This window comes from Ricinus communis, chromosome 2 (genome assembly GCF_019578655.1).
Source record: "Ricinus communis isolate WT05 ecotype wild-type chromosome 2, ASM1957865v1, whole genome shotgun sequence".
NCBI classification, from domain to species: domain Eukaryota; kingdom Viridiplantae; phylum Streptophyta; class Magnoliopsida; order Malpighiales; family Euphorbiaceae; genus Ricinus; species Ricinus communis.
In genome coordinates, this window is record NC_063257.1 from 5,751,703 (window position 1) to 5,764,423 (window position 12,721).

Here is a 12,721-nt window from a genome sequence, read left to right on the forward strand (position 1 = left end):
ATTACTAAATTAAAGAATAAAAAATCTTCTATTCCGTTCAATATATAAATTATAATAAATAAATAAGTAATAGTTTATATTTTGATATATTATTATTATTTCTATAAATTCAATATTATATTCTACATTTAGTTTCCATAAAATCTATCTAATAAAGCAATATAATTTGGAGTCGTAATGGACTCGTGGTTCCTCTCATGGAATGCGGTGCGATGACATATGCAAATGCAACTGCCCAACGCCACTATTGCCGCCGCAGGACTCATTTGACCCATTTTTTCCCCAATTTATTTGTCTTATTCTCATTTCTTATGACCTTCTTGTCTTCTCTCTATATAAAGGCCTCCCCTTCTCATCTTGCCAAGAGCATCTCGCTATTTCCATATACAGATACCTTGCCAGAAACAGAAGAAGAAAGCTCCGACAGTTTTGGAAGTTGTCTGATAGAAAGAAATCAAAATGAGCTATCTATCCTTTCTTGAAAAGCCTCATGCTGTATGCATTCCTTATCCAGCTCAAGGCCATATCAACCCAATGCTAAAATTAGCCAAACTTCTTCACCACAAAGGTTGCCATATCACCTTTGTTAACACTGAATACAACTATAGACGCCTTCTCAAATCTAGAGGTCCCGACTCACTCAACGGCCTCTCTTCTTTCCGTTTCGAAACTATTCCTGACGGTCTTCCTCCTACCGATACTGATGCTACCCAAGACATACCCTCCCTTTGCGTTTCCACCAAGAGTACCTGCTTGCCTCACTTCAAGAACATCCTTTCAAAGCTTAATAATACTTCTTCCAACGTTCCTCCCGTTTCTTGCATCATATCTGACGGTGTCATGAGCTTCACTCTAGATGCTGCTCAAGAATTGGGTATTCCTGAAGTCCTGTTCTGGACTACCAGTGCTTGTGGTTTTCTTGCTTATGTTCATTATCACCAGTTCATTAAAAGGGGGTTTACACCACTCAAAGGTTAGATAACTTTCTCTGTTTTTCAAAATATTTTTCTTTTACGTTTATGGTTAATAAGCTCTAGTTGGCGTTAGAACTAACAACCTTTTACTTTGAACACGTCTTCAGCACTAATAAGCTAGTACAAAAAGCATCTGGATGACATTTTTTTCTTTTCTTTTGGATTTTGCAGATGAGAGTTTCTTAACAAATGGTTATCTAGATACAGTTATAGACTGGATTCCAGGCATGAAAGATATCCGTTTGAAGGATATTCCAAGCTTCATTAGAACAACAGATCCTGAAGACAAAATGCTTAATTTTGTAGTTTCAGAAACTGAAAGAGCTCAGAAGGCTTCTGCTATTATCTTGAATACATTTGATGCCTTAGAGCATGATGTTTTAGCTGCATTTCCTTCCCTGTTACCACCTGTATACTCCGTTGGCTCTCTCCAACTTCTGCTTAATAACGTTAAAGATAATGACTTGAAGTTGATTGGATCAAACCTATGGAAAGAAGAATCAGGTTGTCTTGAATGGCTCGACTCAAAAGAACCTAACTCGGTGGTTTATGTTAATTTTGGAAGCATTACTGTCATGACAAGTGATCAACTGGTAGAGTTTGCCTGGGGACTAGCTAACAGCAACAAAACATTTTTATGGGTTATTAGGCCTGATCTTGTAGACGGCGACACGGCGGTTCTTCCACCGGAGTTCGTTACAGTGACAAAAGGAAGAGGTCTTTTAGCAAGCTGGTGTGCACAAGAACAAGTGTTGAGCCACCCATCAATTGGAGGATTCTTAACACACAGTGGATGGAATTCTACACTTGAAAGTATTTGTGGAGGTGTGCCTATGATTTGTTGGCCTTTCTTTGCAGAGCAACAAACCAATTGCAAATACACTTGCAATGAATGGGGAATAGGCATGGAGATAAATAGTGATGTGAAGAGAAATGAAGTTGAGAGTCTGGTTATAGAGTTAATGGATGGAGATAAAGGGAAAGCAATGAAGAAGAAAGCAATGGAATGGAAAAAGATGGCAGAAGAAGCTGTTAGTACTAAAGGGTCTTCTTATCAGAATTTTGACAAGATGATCAATCAAGTTCTCCTGTCCTCTAAAGATCAGACTAACTAATCGATTTTAAGTTTCTCCTTCTCTGCATTTGATTGTAACCTGATACTGTCCAGCACTTCCCTTCGTTTGGTTTTTATTGTTTACTTCTGTTAATAAGAAATATTACTTCTGGATTTGTTATTATAATGTTTTTTAATTATTGAGTTTTTATATCATTTTTCTCTTTTAATAGGCACCAATGACTTATTATCTTATTTTAGTTAGATTCTAGCAAGTGGTTTCTTGAGGGATCTAATTCAGGTTTTCTTTCTTTCTTTTTTAAACCAACGAAACCAATAAAATTAATCATCAGCAGCAAAATCCAAGGCAAGATGAGCTTCCGAAAACGAAGGGACAACTTGCCAAGTACAAGGAGTAGCATAAGATGGGCCACTTTAGCAATAGCATCAGCAATAGCATTAGCTTGCCTGTAAACGAAAAGGACAGAATAAAATTGGTACAGAAGTGAAACATATGGCAACTTATTATTACCAATACAACCATACTCTATATTATATATTAATTAATAAACTGCCAATAAATTAGATATTACTTTAATCTAATTAACACCCATATACACATATATATTTAAACTAATCTCAAATTGTTTAAGTTTCTCTAATTTATTTTGAATAACATATAATCTTAAACACACCTCCACTCAATTCAACTAAGTTTTGATTTCAACAGTACACTCACTCACTGTCATACATCATATTATCACAGTGCCATAAAACTTTCTTTTAATTTAAACATAATGCATATTTAGATATCTAAATTTTAATTATTGAGCCATTTTAACCGTTTAACTTTTAATTTAATTTAATAAATATATATTCTATTGTTATAATTTTTTAAATATATTTAATTTTTTTATTTATCTTAACAGACACCTGAATTTTATTTTTTAATGATATTAAAATATTTAATAACTAATACACATGGATATATTGGATAAAGTCACATGTCAAAAAAATATTTAAAATAATATAAAGAATATGAGCTGATACATGTATCAGATTGTTTTGAAAGTTAAAATGTTGAACCAAATAACTAAAGTTTAAGTATTCAGATATATATTTATCGTTTGATTAATATAAAATTTTTAGTCAGATAAATATTTAAGTGGCAATTTCTTTATTTATAGGAGGTCTAACAGTCTGTGATTTATACGGTAAAAAAAACAGCTATTTCTTAACATTTGCAATAAAGACAGAAACTCATTTTGTACGGAATAGATGACTTAATTCCAAGACTTGTCACTTTTGATAGCAGAAAGCAGAAGTTAACATTTCGAAATCAAATAAATTATTTACCCGCTTTCTTCATTTACTATTAAATATATGTTATTTGAGTTGATGCAATAGAAAATTGAAGAACTCTAACCATTTCAACCAAAAAAGAAAATATAACTATGAATAAAAAAAATCATTATTCTGACAAATAAAATTGGTAAATGCAGATATTAAATATTCAGTTCACAGACTGTGGAGTGGGCTTTCTTCAGCCTTCCATTTTCCTGTTCACCTTATCACTAATTAAAATTGAAACACGGGATCCTATGTCCCTATTTTTTAATAATCTTTCCTTCTTTTTTTCCTTTTTTAAATAAAATTAGAAGAAATTTTCATGGGCAAGATTTTATTGTGTAGTCAGCTCACTTTGCATTTTCTCATCTATACAAGCAATGAAAAATTCAAATTCAAATTTTTTTCCTAAAATACTATCCGACCACTAGAAGCGGTGGTCAACAGCTCCTGACGGTCGAATAATATTTAAAAAAAAAATTAAAATTTGATGCTTTCTATGATACAATTGATAATACTGATTAAAATTATTAAAATATTAAAAATTAGATTTTTTTAAGTAATTAGGCTTTTAAAATTATATGATACACTTATACAAATATTAATGATTGATAATAAAAAGAATCAAATTTAAGATTTTGTTAATATTACTGCTAATGAAACTAACACTTTCTAACTGGTTATATATAGTGTAGTTGATACTTTATGGTAGCAACCGTCCATGCAATGTAAGGAATAAAACGTTTATAGAATAAGGTTTTATTTGGTCTTCGAATTTTGCAGTCAGGTTCAATTTGACTTTTTTTAATTTTTACAACTAATTTAACTCTTGAACTTTTCGAATAGGTATAATTTAGCTCCTTTTTTAAGTGAGTTTGTTGCATGCGCTGTGACAAGAGTATGAAAAAACAGTCAATTTGAGCCTGACTGTAAAGTTCGAGGGCCAAATTAAATTTTATTTTTTTCTTTTTAAGTTAAAAATGAAAAAAATAAATATAAATTTCTTTAAATTACCACAAATCAATATCATTACCACCACCATTAATTTTTATCACTCACCAATATTTTTTAAATAAAACATTATCAATAGAAATATAAAAGTATATATTAGATTTTACAATTCAACACTATCACTGTCATCATTTTATCATATTTCACGTGATTTTTACCAACTAATTCAAAATATATAAAAAAAGTTAATATATAAAATATAATTATATAATTAAATTAAATATAATTTAAATTATTTTTTAGAATCAAATTGAGCCGCACAAAAATTTGAATGGCTAAATTAAGCTTGGATTAGAAGTTGAATGATCGAATGAACTCTGCAGCGAGTGAATTTCAAAAGCTACATAAATTTATGAGTTAAATTAGCCATAAAAATTTTATAAAAAAATCAAATTGGATTTGACTCTAAGATTCCAACGACAAATTGATTAATATCTTCTTACAAGTTGCTAATATTACAGGTGAAGTGACAATGACATTTAATAGAATGTTTTTTCTTGTTGTTTTATCAAGATATCAAAAGATTTAAACGAGATTGCCCTGCGATCTTTCTCTTTCTAACATTTAAGTTATGTATTTCCTATATCAACTAGTTAATAATTATCTTTTTCATAAACTGTCTTTTCTAAATTAAAAGATTTTAATTGTTTGTCATTTTTATATATTTAATATTTTTTATATTAAAATAAATATAATAAATTTTATAATATATATAGAAAGATAGATTAATATAATTTAATTAGTTTTTTTTATAATTAATCGTATTAAATATTTTCTAATTCAAATGAATTATAAAAAACAACAATTACTATAAAATAGAAGAAATATAAATAAATTAAAGAGGGATATTTAAAATTTTTCTAATTACATTAGATAATGTGACCGGATTAAATACCATTTGCCATCTTTATCCTATGCTATTGTGTAACGGTTAACATCTACAATTAATATCAGTTGCCTAGATATTTTGAGACCGGCAATTATTTACATATATCTGGCCAAATGATCAAACCGGCTTGGAACTGCCTGTTCACAGTTCATAAAGAGATCAGAGCTTGAACCAACCTGCATATAAAAATTTCAATTCATAATTAAGGATTAAACAGTTCAGAATTGGTTTGCTCTTAAAGTTTATTATGTTTCTGATTACAGTTCTTTCGAATCAATCTGAATTGAAATAATGAAAAGAATTAAAATATTAACGAAAAATTCATAATAACTATGATTTTTATTAAAAAAATTTAATTCATCATATACACTTTAGTTTATTTGTTTTATATTTTTATAACATTTATATTATACATTTCATAAGAATTAAGAATGATAATTTAATTTAGTTATCTTTTAAGTGCCAACTAAATTTGAATTTAATTAAATCTTTAAATAATATTAAGATATATATATATATATATATAATTTTTTAAAATAAATTATGAGTGGATCAAATTTAAATATAAATTCAAAAATTAAATTTTCTACATCAATATTTTTATTTGAATTCTTAAAAGTTGAATCAACTTGAGTCTATGATTCTGATTCATACCTGATGTGGTTTTTTAGTACTCGCAAGTGCACGAATTGTTCTTATAGTAAGGGTAAGTTCACCACGAAGTCGATCTCTCAAGGAACTATGAGGCTACTTATTATAAAGACTAATTATCAACACAAGACAATAAAAGTAAATCTAAACACTCTAAATCAGTATGTTTGAGAGGATAATAAGTAAAGTAACTAAACAATAAATATGCAATGCAAATACAAATGCTTATGATATAAAACTATATGCTAAAAACAGTATTTAGTCTAGCCATTTACTTAGTAATCTCCTTGTTTTATTTTAAGCCTATATCTAATAAATGAGATGATGATGTGCCTCTTTCCCTAAGTCACTCAAGCTAATAATGTGACTTAGGTTTCTTATTTCAACATAGATTAAAGTAAAAATGATGTTTTTAATACGTTTAACCTAAAGATTTTCATAACTTATTTACTACTAAATTGATATGATAGTTAACTAATAATAATAGATGAAACTAATAAATATATGAAGATAAAGAAATCATTCATTAAATAAATAAATAACAAGACTAAATTAAATACTTATAATATTTAATCTAATGATCAATGTATTAAATAGAAAGACATAAAAAGTAAAAACTCTCTCTAGTTCAAGAATTTCTTCAAGTAGGAAAAATATTGGTTCTCACTCTTCACTTTTTGAAAAGCTCTTTAGATCCTAAAAAGAGTAATGAAAACTAAAACTATATGTTTATGGAAAAACTGTAGAGAATTATAAAGAAAATAATGGTGGCAAGTGTAGAGAGCAGGTAGGAGAAAACTCTCACCCTCTTTCAATTAGGTTTTGCAGAAATATATATAGAGGATAGTCCTCCTCTATATAAATCTCCATAGTAATTAAGTATGCTTATAGAAGTATATCTAATAGATAAGACTTTAAGTATTTTTATCTCCACCAAATACCATCTCATAAATAATTCTTAATATAAATCATAATAATTATACAAAATAATTAAAATATCCCTTGGGCTTTATAATTTGCAATTCATGTATCTTAATCTTGGGCCTTGACACGAACATGTCCCATTAAGTTTCTTTTAGCTTAATCTTTTTCTCTTTTTACTAATATTTCTGAAAATAGACAATTAAGTTTAAGTGAGGTAAAAACATATATTTTCACCATTTTATATATAAAAATATAACATTAAAGTTTTAAAATATTCTTAAATATCTATACATAATTTGGACCGATCAATACCCGATTAAAGTTTAATATGATGTTGAATTTTAATTGACTTTTATCTTTTATAGTCTTAGACCAGTTCATAAATTAAATTGTTAACTAAAAATCAATTTTAAATTTTTTGAGTTTGATTCCGATCCGGTTTATAGTTTAAACTAGTCTATTGACGAATTTATATACACATGAATTTTGATCGATGGTTTTTTATCTTTTAGAATTTTTATGACATGAATTCCATCACATGTAAACATTAGCATATATATATATATATATATATATATATATATTTTTTTTTTTTTTTCTTTTTTCTGAACAGAGATTGAAATCATTATTATGCTTAATTTGTATACAAGCAAATCTTCAAACAAGAGAGATATAAATATGCAATTATCACAAGATAACAAATAAATAAGCATGCACAAAGGAAAACTGTAAACTCAAGGCTGATAGTTACTGGAACATCTTAAATTTGTATCTTTCAGGTTCTGATTTTGTAGGATCTTCATAGATGGATGAATGATAATTATAATCTTTAGCGGTCAAACAACAACTCAACTGATTCTTTATTCTTCAAATTTCAACCCAATAGAAAAGGGTGAAGCATGATATTCTTGATTGGACCTACAAGATTCAAACCAACCCAATAACAATAATTAAAAATAAAAAATTAAAATTAATCTGATATTATGTTTGGTTGAAATATATCCAAAAAAAAAAATTATTTTATTAAATACATGAAAAAAATAAAATAAAAATAACAAAGATATTAGTATGTCTCAAGTGACGGTTAAAATGTACATAATGGAAAATTAGGGATACTTAATGACTTCTTTTCTTAAAAAGAAAAGGAAAAAGGAAATTTGGGACCAAATAATACTGTAGAAATATTTAAAATTAATGAGCATGTGAAAACTTACTGACATTACATACAAGGCACAGAATCTCTTTAGATGACGTATCTGCTTTCATAAGAGATGGTGCATATTAGTGGGTTTGGCATGGAGCTATACATACGCCCTTGCTCAGTTAAATCAGTCTCTTTTGGAAGAATAATGATAAATGTGACCACTTGTGACGTAATCTATATCTTTATGTATAAAACTAAGGTCTAAAAGTATTTAGATTGATTTTTAATATGTATTTAATATAAAAATTAGTCATCTATATTTACACATTGTACGAATATTATAGATAATTATTTAAATAAATTAATATAAAAAAGTTTCTCCTCCTTTAAAACTTAATTATATTTTAGGATTTTACTAATACAATAGATATAAGATTTATGTTCAAAATACTTATTAATTGATATATAATTGTATATTTATAGAAAGCCCAGATACTAAGAATATAATTAATATATTTTATAATTAAAAAAATACAATTAAAATAATTTTTGAAATTATATTTATTAATAAATTAAAAATAATTTATTAATTAATAAATTAATTATAAAATAAATATAAAAACTACATATCATCAATATGATTATATGTTAGAATTATACATATTGTAAATATTTCGTCTCTCAATATATAATATAATGTGCTGTAATTATTGAGAAGATATTATTAAAAATATTTAAAATCTTACCATGTGTTAAAATTGTTGATATGACATTATTACTAATATAATTAATAATTTATCTTTTAAATTAAATAATAATTCTATATTTTAAAAAGTAGCTATTTTATTTTATTCTAATATTAATTATGAATTATTATAATATTAAAAGAACTTATTAAACAATCTTACTAGTATTCTAAGCTCGTTTACAGTAATAACTAGAAAATATATTTATCTTGAAGAATAAAAAATAACATTTCAATTTTTATAAATATAATTTTTTTAAATAAAAACATTATTTTAATTTTAAATTATTATATATTGAAATAATAATAAAAACGCACAATAACAATAATGACTAATAATTATTCGGTGACTAATTAGATAATCATTTTCTACAAGTTATATAATTATTTTTACCAACTTTTGTTTTAGTTTATAAATATTAATTAATTATAATATTATTTATATAATAACTCATTACACAACTATTCTGTCTCCTGAAACACGGTGGCTGTGCAAATGATAAATGAACTACCCAAAGACACCAATATATTTGTCATTTTCTTCCTTTTGGTTTGTCCTTTTAACTGCTATACATAAGAAGAAACAAGATGACCAGTGCCAAGTTGAAAAATCTATGTTGACCTTCATTCTTTCTCTGTGTAAATGCCTCCTCTTTCCTCTTGCCAAGAGCATCTCATTGTTTAAATAGAATCCCACTACACAGAGAAGGAGAATAGAATCTCTCATAGTTTTGGAAGTAGTGTAATAGAAAGAAATAATGGCTTCTCCATCCTTTCTTGAAAAGTCTCATGCTGTCTGCATTCCTTATCCAGCTCAAGGCCATATCAATCCAATGCTAAAACTAGCCAAGTTTCTTTACCACAAAGGCTTCCATATCACCTTTGTTAACTCGGAATACAACCATAGACGCCTGCTCAAATCTAGAGGCCCTGACTCACTCGACGGCCTCTCTTCTTTCCGTTTCGAAACTATTCCTGACGGTCTTCCTCCGACCGACACTGATGCTACCCAAGACATACCCTCCCTTTGCTTTTCCACCAAGAATGCCTGTTTGCCTCACTTCAAGAACGTCCTCTCAAAGCTTAATGATACTCCTTCTAGTGTCCCTCCTGTTTCTTGCATCATCTCCGATGGTGTCATGAGCTTCACTCTTGATGCAGCTCAAGAATTGGGTATTCCTGAAGTCCTGTTCTGGACTACTAGTGCTTGTGGTTTTCTTGCTTACCTTCATTATCACCAGCTCATTAAAAAGGGTTATACACCACTCAAAGGTTAGCTAACTTTCTTACTATTTTTCAAAACTTCTTTCTTCGTTTTTCTTTTGCTAGTGGACTCTAATTGGGTTTGGATTTCACAGCCTTACAGTATTAAAGACGATTCTTGTTACATTTAAGCTAATGAAATAAATAAGTTTAGCATTGGGATGACTTTTTGTTCTCTGTTTTGGATTTTCAGATGAAAGTTCCTTAACAAATGGTTATCTAGATACTGTTATAGACTGGATCCCAGGCACGAAAGATATCCGTTTAAAGGATATCCCAAGCTTCGTTAGAACAACAAATCCTGAAGACATAATGCTTAACTTTTTGGTTTCAGAAACTGAAAGAGCCCAGAAGGCTTCTGCTATTATCTTGAATACATTTGATGCCTTAGAGCATGATGTTTTAGCTGCATTTCCTTCACTGATACCACCTGTATACTCCGTTGGCTCTCTCCAACTTCTGCTTAATAATATTAAAGATAATGACTTGAAGTTGATTGGATCAAACCTATGGAAAGAAGAAACAGGATGTCTTGAATGGCTCGACTCAAAAGAACCTAACTCGGTCGTTTATGTTAATTTTGGATGCATTACTGTCATGACAAGTGCTCAACTGGGAGAGTTTGCCTGGGGACTAGCTAACAGCGAAAAAACATTTTTATGGGTTATTAGGCCTGATCTTGTAGACGGCAACACGGCGGCTCTTCCACCAGAGTTTGTCTCAATGACAAGAGAAAGAGGTCTGTTACCAAGTTGGTGTCCACAAGAACAAGTGTTGAACCACCCATCAATTGGAGGATTCTTAACACATAGTGGATGGAATTCTACACTTGAAAGTATTTGTGGAGGTGTGCCTATGATTTGTTGGCCTTTCTTTGCAGAGCAACAAACCAATTGCAAGTACACTTGCAATGAATGGGGAATAGGCATGGAGATAAACAGTGATGTGAAGAGAAATGAAGTTGAGAGTCTCGTTATAGAGTTAATGGACGGAGATAAAGGGAAAGCAATGAAGAAGAAAGCAATGGAATGGAAAAGGATTGCAGAAGAAGCTGTTAGTACTAAAGGGTCTTCTTATCAGAATTTGGATAACATGATCAAACAGGTACTCCTGTCGTTTAAGGATTAAACTAATTAACTAATACATCTCAAGTATCTTTTTCTTTATTTGATTGTAACTGATATTATCTAGCACTTTCCTTCATTTTCTTCTTTGACTTTTGTAGTTCCTGTTTTTCTTTTTGTTTTAATTAAATGTTATTGCTATCGTATTATAATGCTTAATTTCCAATAATTTATTACTTTTATTTTGATTAGATTTCTAGGTGCTTTCTTCACATAATGTTTAATGCGTTGGAGATATTACCTCTTTTTGCTTTTCCTTTTAATATATGTTAATAGATAAGCTCATAGTTCTTCCATTTCTAATGCCTTTTTTGTGCAAAGTTGAAAAACTTGGGTGAGGGATAAAATGTATTCGACGATGATTTCAAAACTAGGGAAGGGTTAGAAAGGCTAACATAGTAAAACCACTAGCTGCACTGTTAGTATTAAGGTTGTCACCCTCGAAGATAACATGTTGCTCTCCATTTCTGATATCTGGCTATACTGCCACCACCCTCAACCCTAAGGCATCCAAGGTAGAGTGGGGGGAGATGTGGTTAATTATATTCATTGCGTTTCTTTTCTTGGTGCCATGCCATCAAGAGGTTATTTATGGTTCTCAATTCTTACCTCAAGTTAGCAATAAAATTTATTTTGGTCGGACTGCATCACCTGACAGAATCATTTGGCATCCAGATCTAGGTTGACTCTTAATCAGTTTATCATGCTTTAGTCAATAAATCTGCCAATCCAGATCATGTTGCTTCGCAATCTTCATCTTCTAGGCATGATAATTACTGAAAGAAGCTCTGGGACCTTCCAATCCAGCCAACAATAGAAAACTTTCACGGAGAGCATCCTAGAATGTTTTGACTTCAATGTCCAATCTTTTCGAGAAGAATTCATGCTCTTCTCCTATTTGCCCATTATGTATGGATTGTGCAGCCATGCTAAGGCTGCTTGGTTCGCAAATGATTTAGGTTATTTGCCCGATCCTGCAAATTCAATCTTTTAAAGATTGGTGAAGTTATCACGGCGTCCTTTGGCTCTGTATTTGATGTTGAAACAGTAAGACTGTCAGCTATCACTTGCTGGCAAATATGGAAAACTATAAAATTGTATCCCAGCTAGTTAATCTTTTTCCCTCAGACAATGTTATGCAGAGCAAGCGAGCTTGTCAATAGCCTAAGAACTATCAATCTTGGTCTAATCAATCTGTTATCTCCGTCTCTTCTAATGGTGGCAGGGTCAGAGATAATATATGGTCAAAATCCCGCAAGGCTGGTGTAAGTACGGGGAGGTATATGTCCGACTGAGGAGAAATTCTTATGCTAAAAACAAGGTGCATGTTGTCAACTTATCATTGGGCTTAGAGGAAAAAACCCCATTTAATCCATTTCTACCGAAAAATATATCCTATGAAAAAAAAATCATTATGCAGATATCAAATATTCAATCAAGATTGTGGGAGTGGGGCTGTTCCAAAATACGTGCAAATCATATTAACATTATCTACTTTGGAAGTTTTTAGATTTTAGAAAAATGGAAGCCATAGGAAATTGATTTGTAACAAAATATATTTGGTTTGTACTTTGAGTACTTGTCCAATACTTTCT

At 29.7% G+C, this 12,721-nt stretch overlaps 2 protein-coding genes across 4 annotated transcripts; both read left to right on the top strand.

Annotated features, from left to right (window-relative positions):
- The first annotated feature begins 353 nt into the window (after nucleotides 1-353).
- On the top strand, nucleotides 354-2,212 carry LOC8281664 (7-deoxyloganetin glucosyltransferase-like). The gene is made up of 2 exons (XM_048371413.1): nucleotides 354-973; nucleotides 1,146-2,212. Exons 1-2 carry the CDS (start codon nucleotides 460-462, stop codon nucleotides 2,087-2,089), a joined length of 1,458 nt encoding a protein of 485 aa, XP_048227370.1. The 5' UTR covers nucleotides 354-459; the 3' UTR covers nucleotides 2,090-2,212.
- Nucleotides 2,213-9,320: 7,108 nt separating this feature from the next.
- On the top strand, nucleotides 9,321-12,674 carry LOC8281663 (7-deoxyloganetin glucosyltransferase). 3 transcript variants are annotated; one of them, XM_025156434.2, is made up of 3 exons: nucleotides 9,321-10,011; nucleotides 10,196-11,106; nucleotides 12,352-12,674. In XM_025156434.2, exons 1-3 carry the CDS (start codon nucleotides 9,498-9,500, stop codon nucleotides 12,361-12,363), a joined length of 1,437 nt encoding a protein of 478 aa, XP_025012202.2. In that variant the 5' UTR covers nucleotides 9,321-9,497; the 3' UTR covers nucleotides 12,364-12,674. The 3 variants fall into 3 exon arrangements, with proteins under 3 accessions (XP_025012202.2, XP_048227164.1, XP_002513938.2); XM_048371207.1 differs by lacking the exon at nucleotides 12,352-12,674 and adding an exon at nucleotides 11,802-11,943; XM_002513892.3 differs by lacking the exon at nucleotides 12,352-12,674 and having other exon boundaries at nucleotides 9,322-10,011; nucleotides 10,196-11,295.
- The last annotated feature ends 47 nt before the right edge of the window (nucleotides 12,675-12,721 follow it).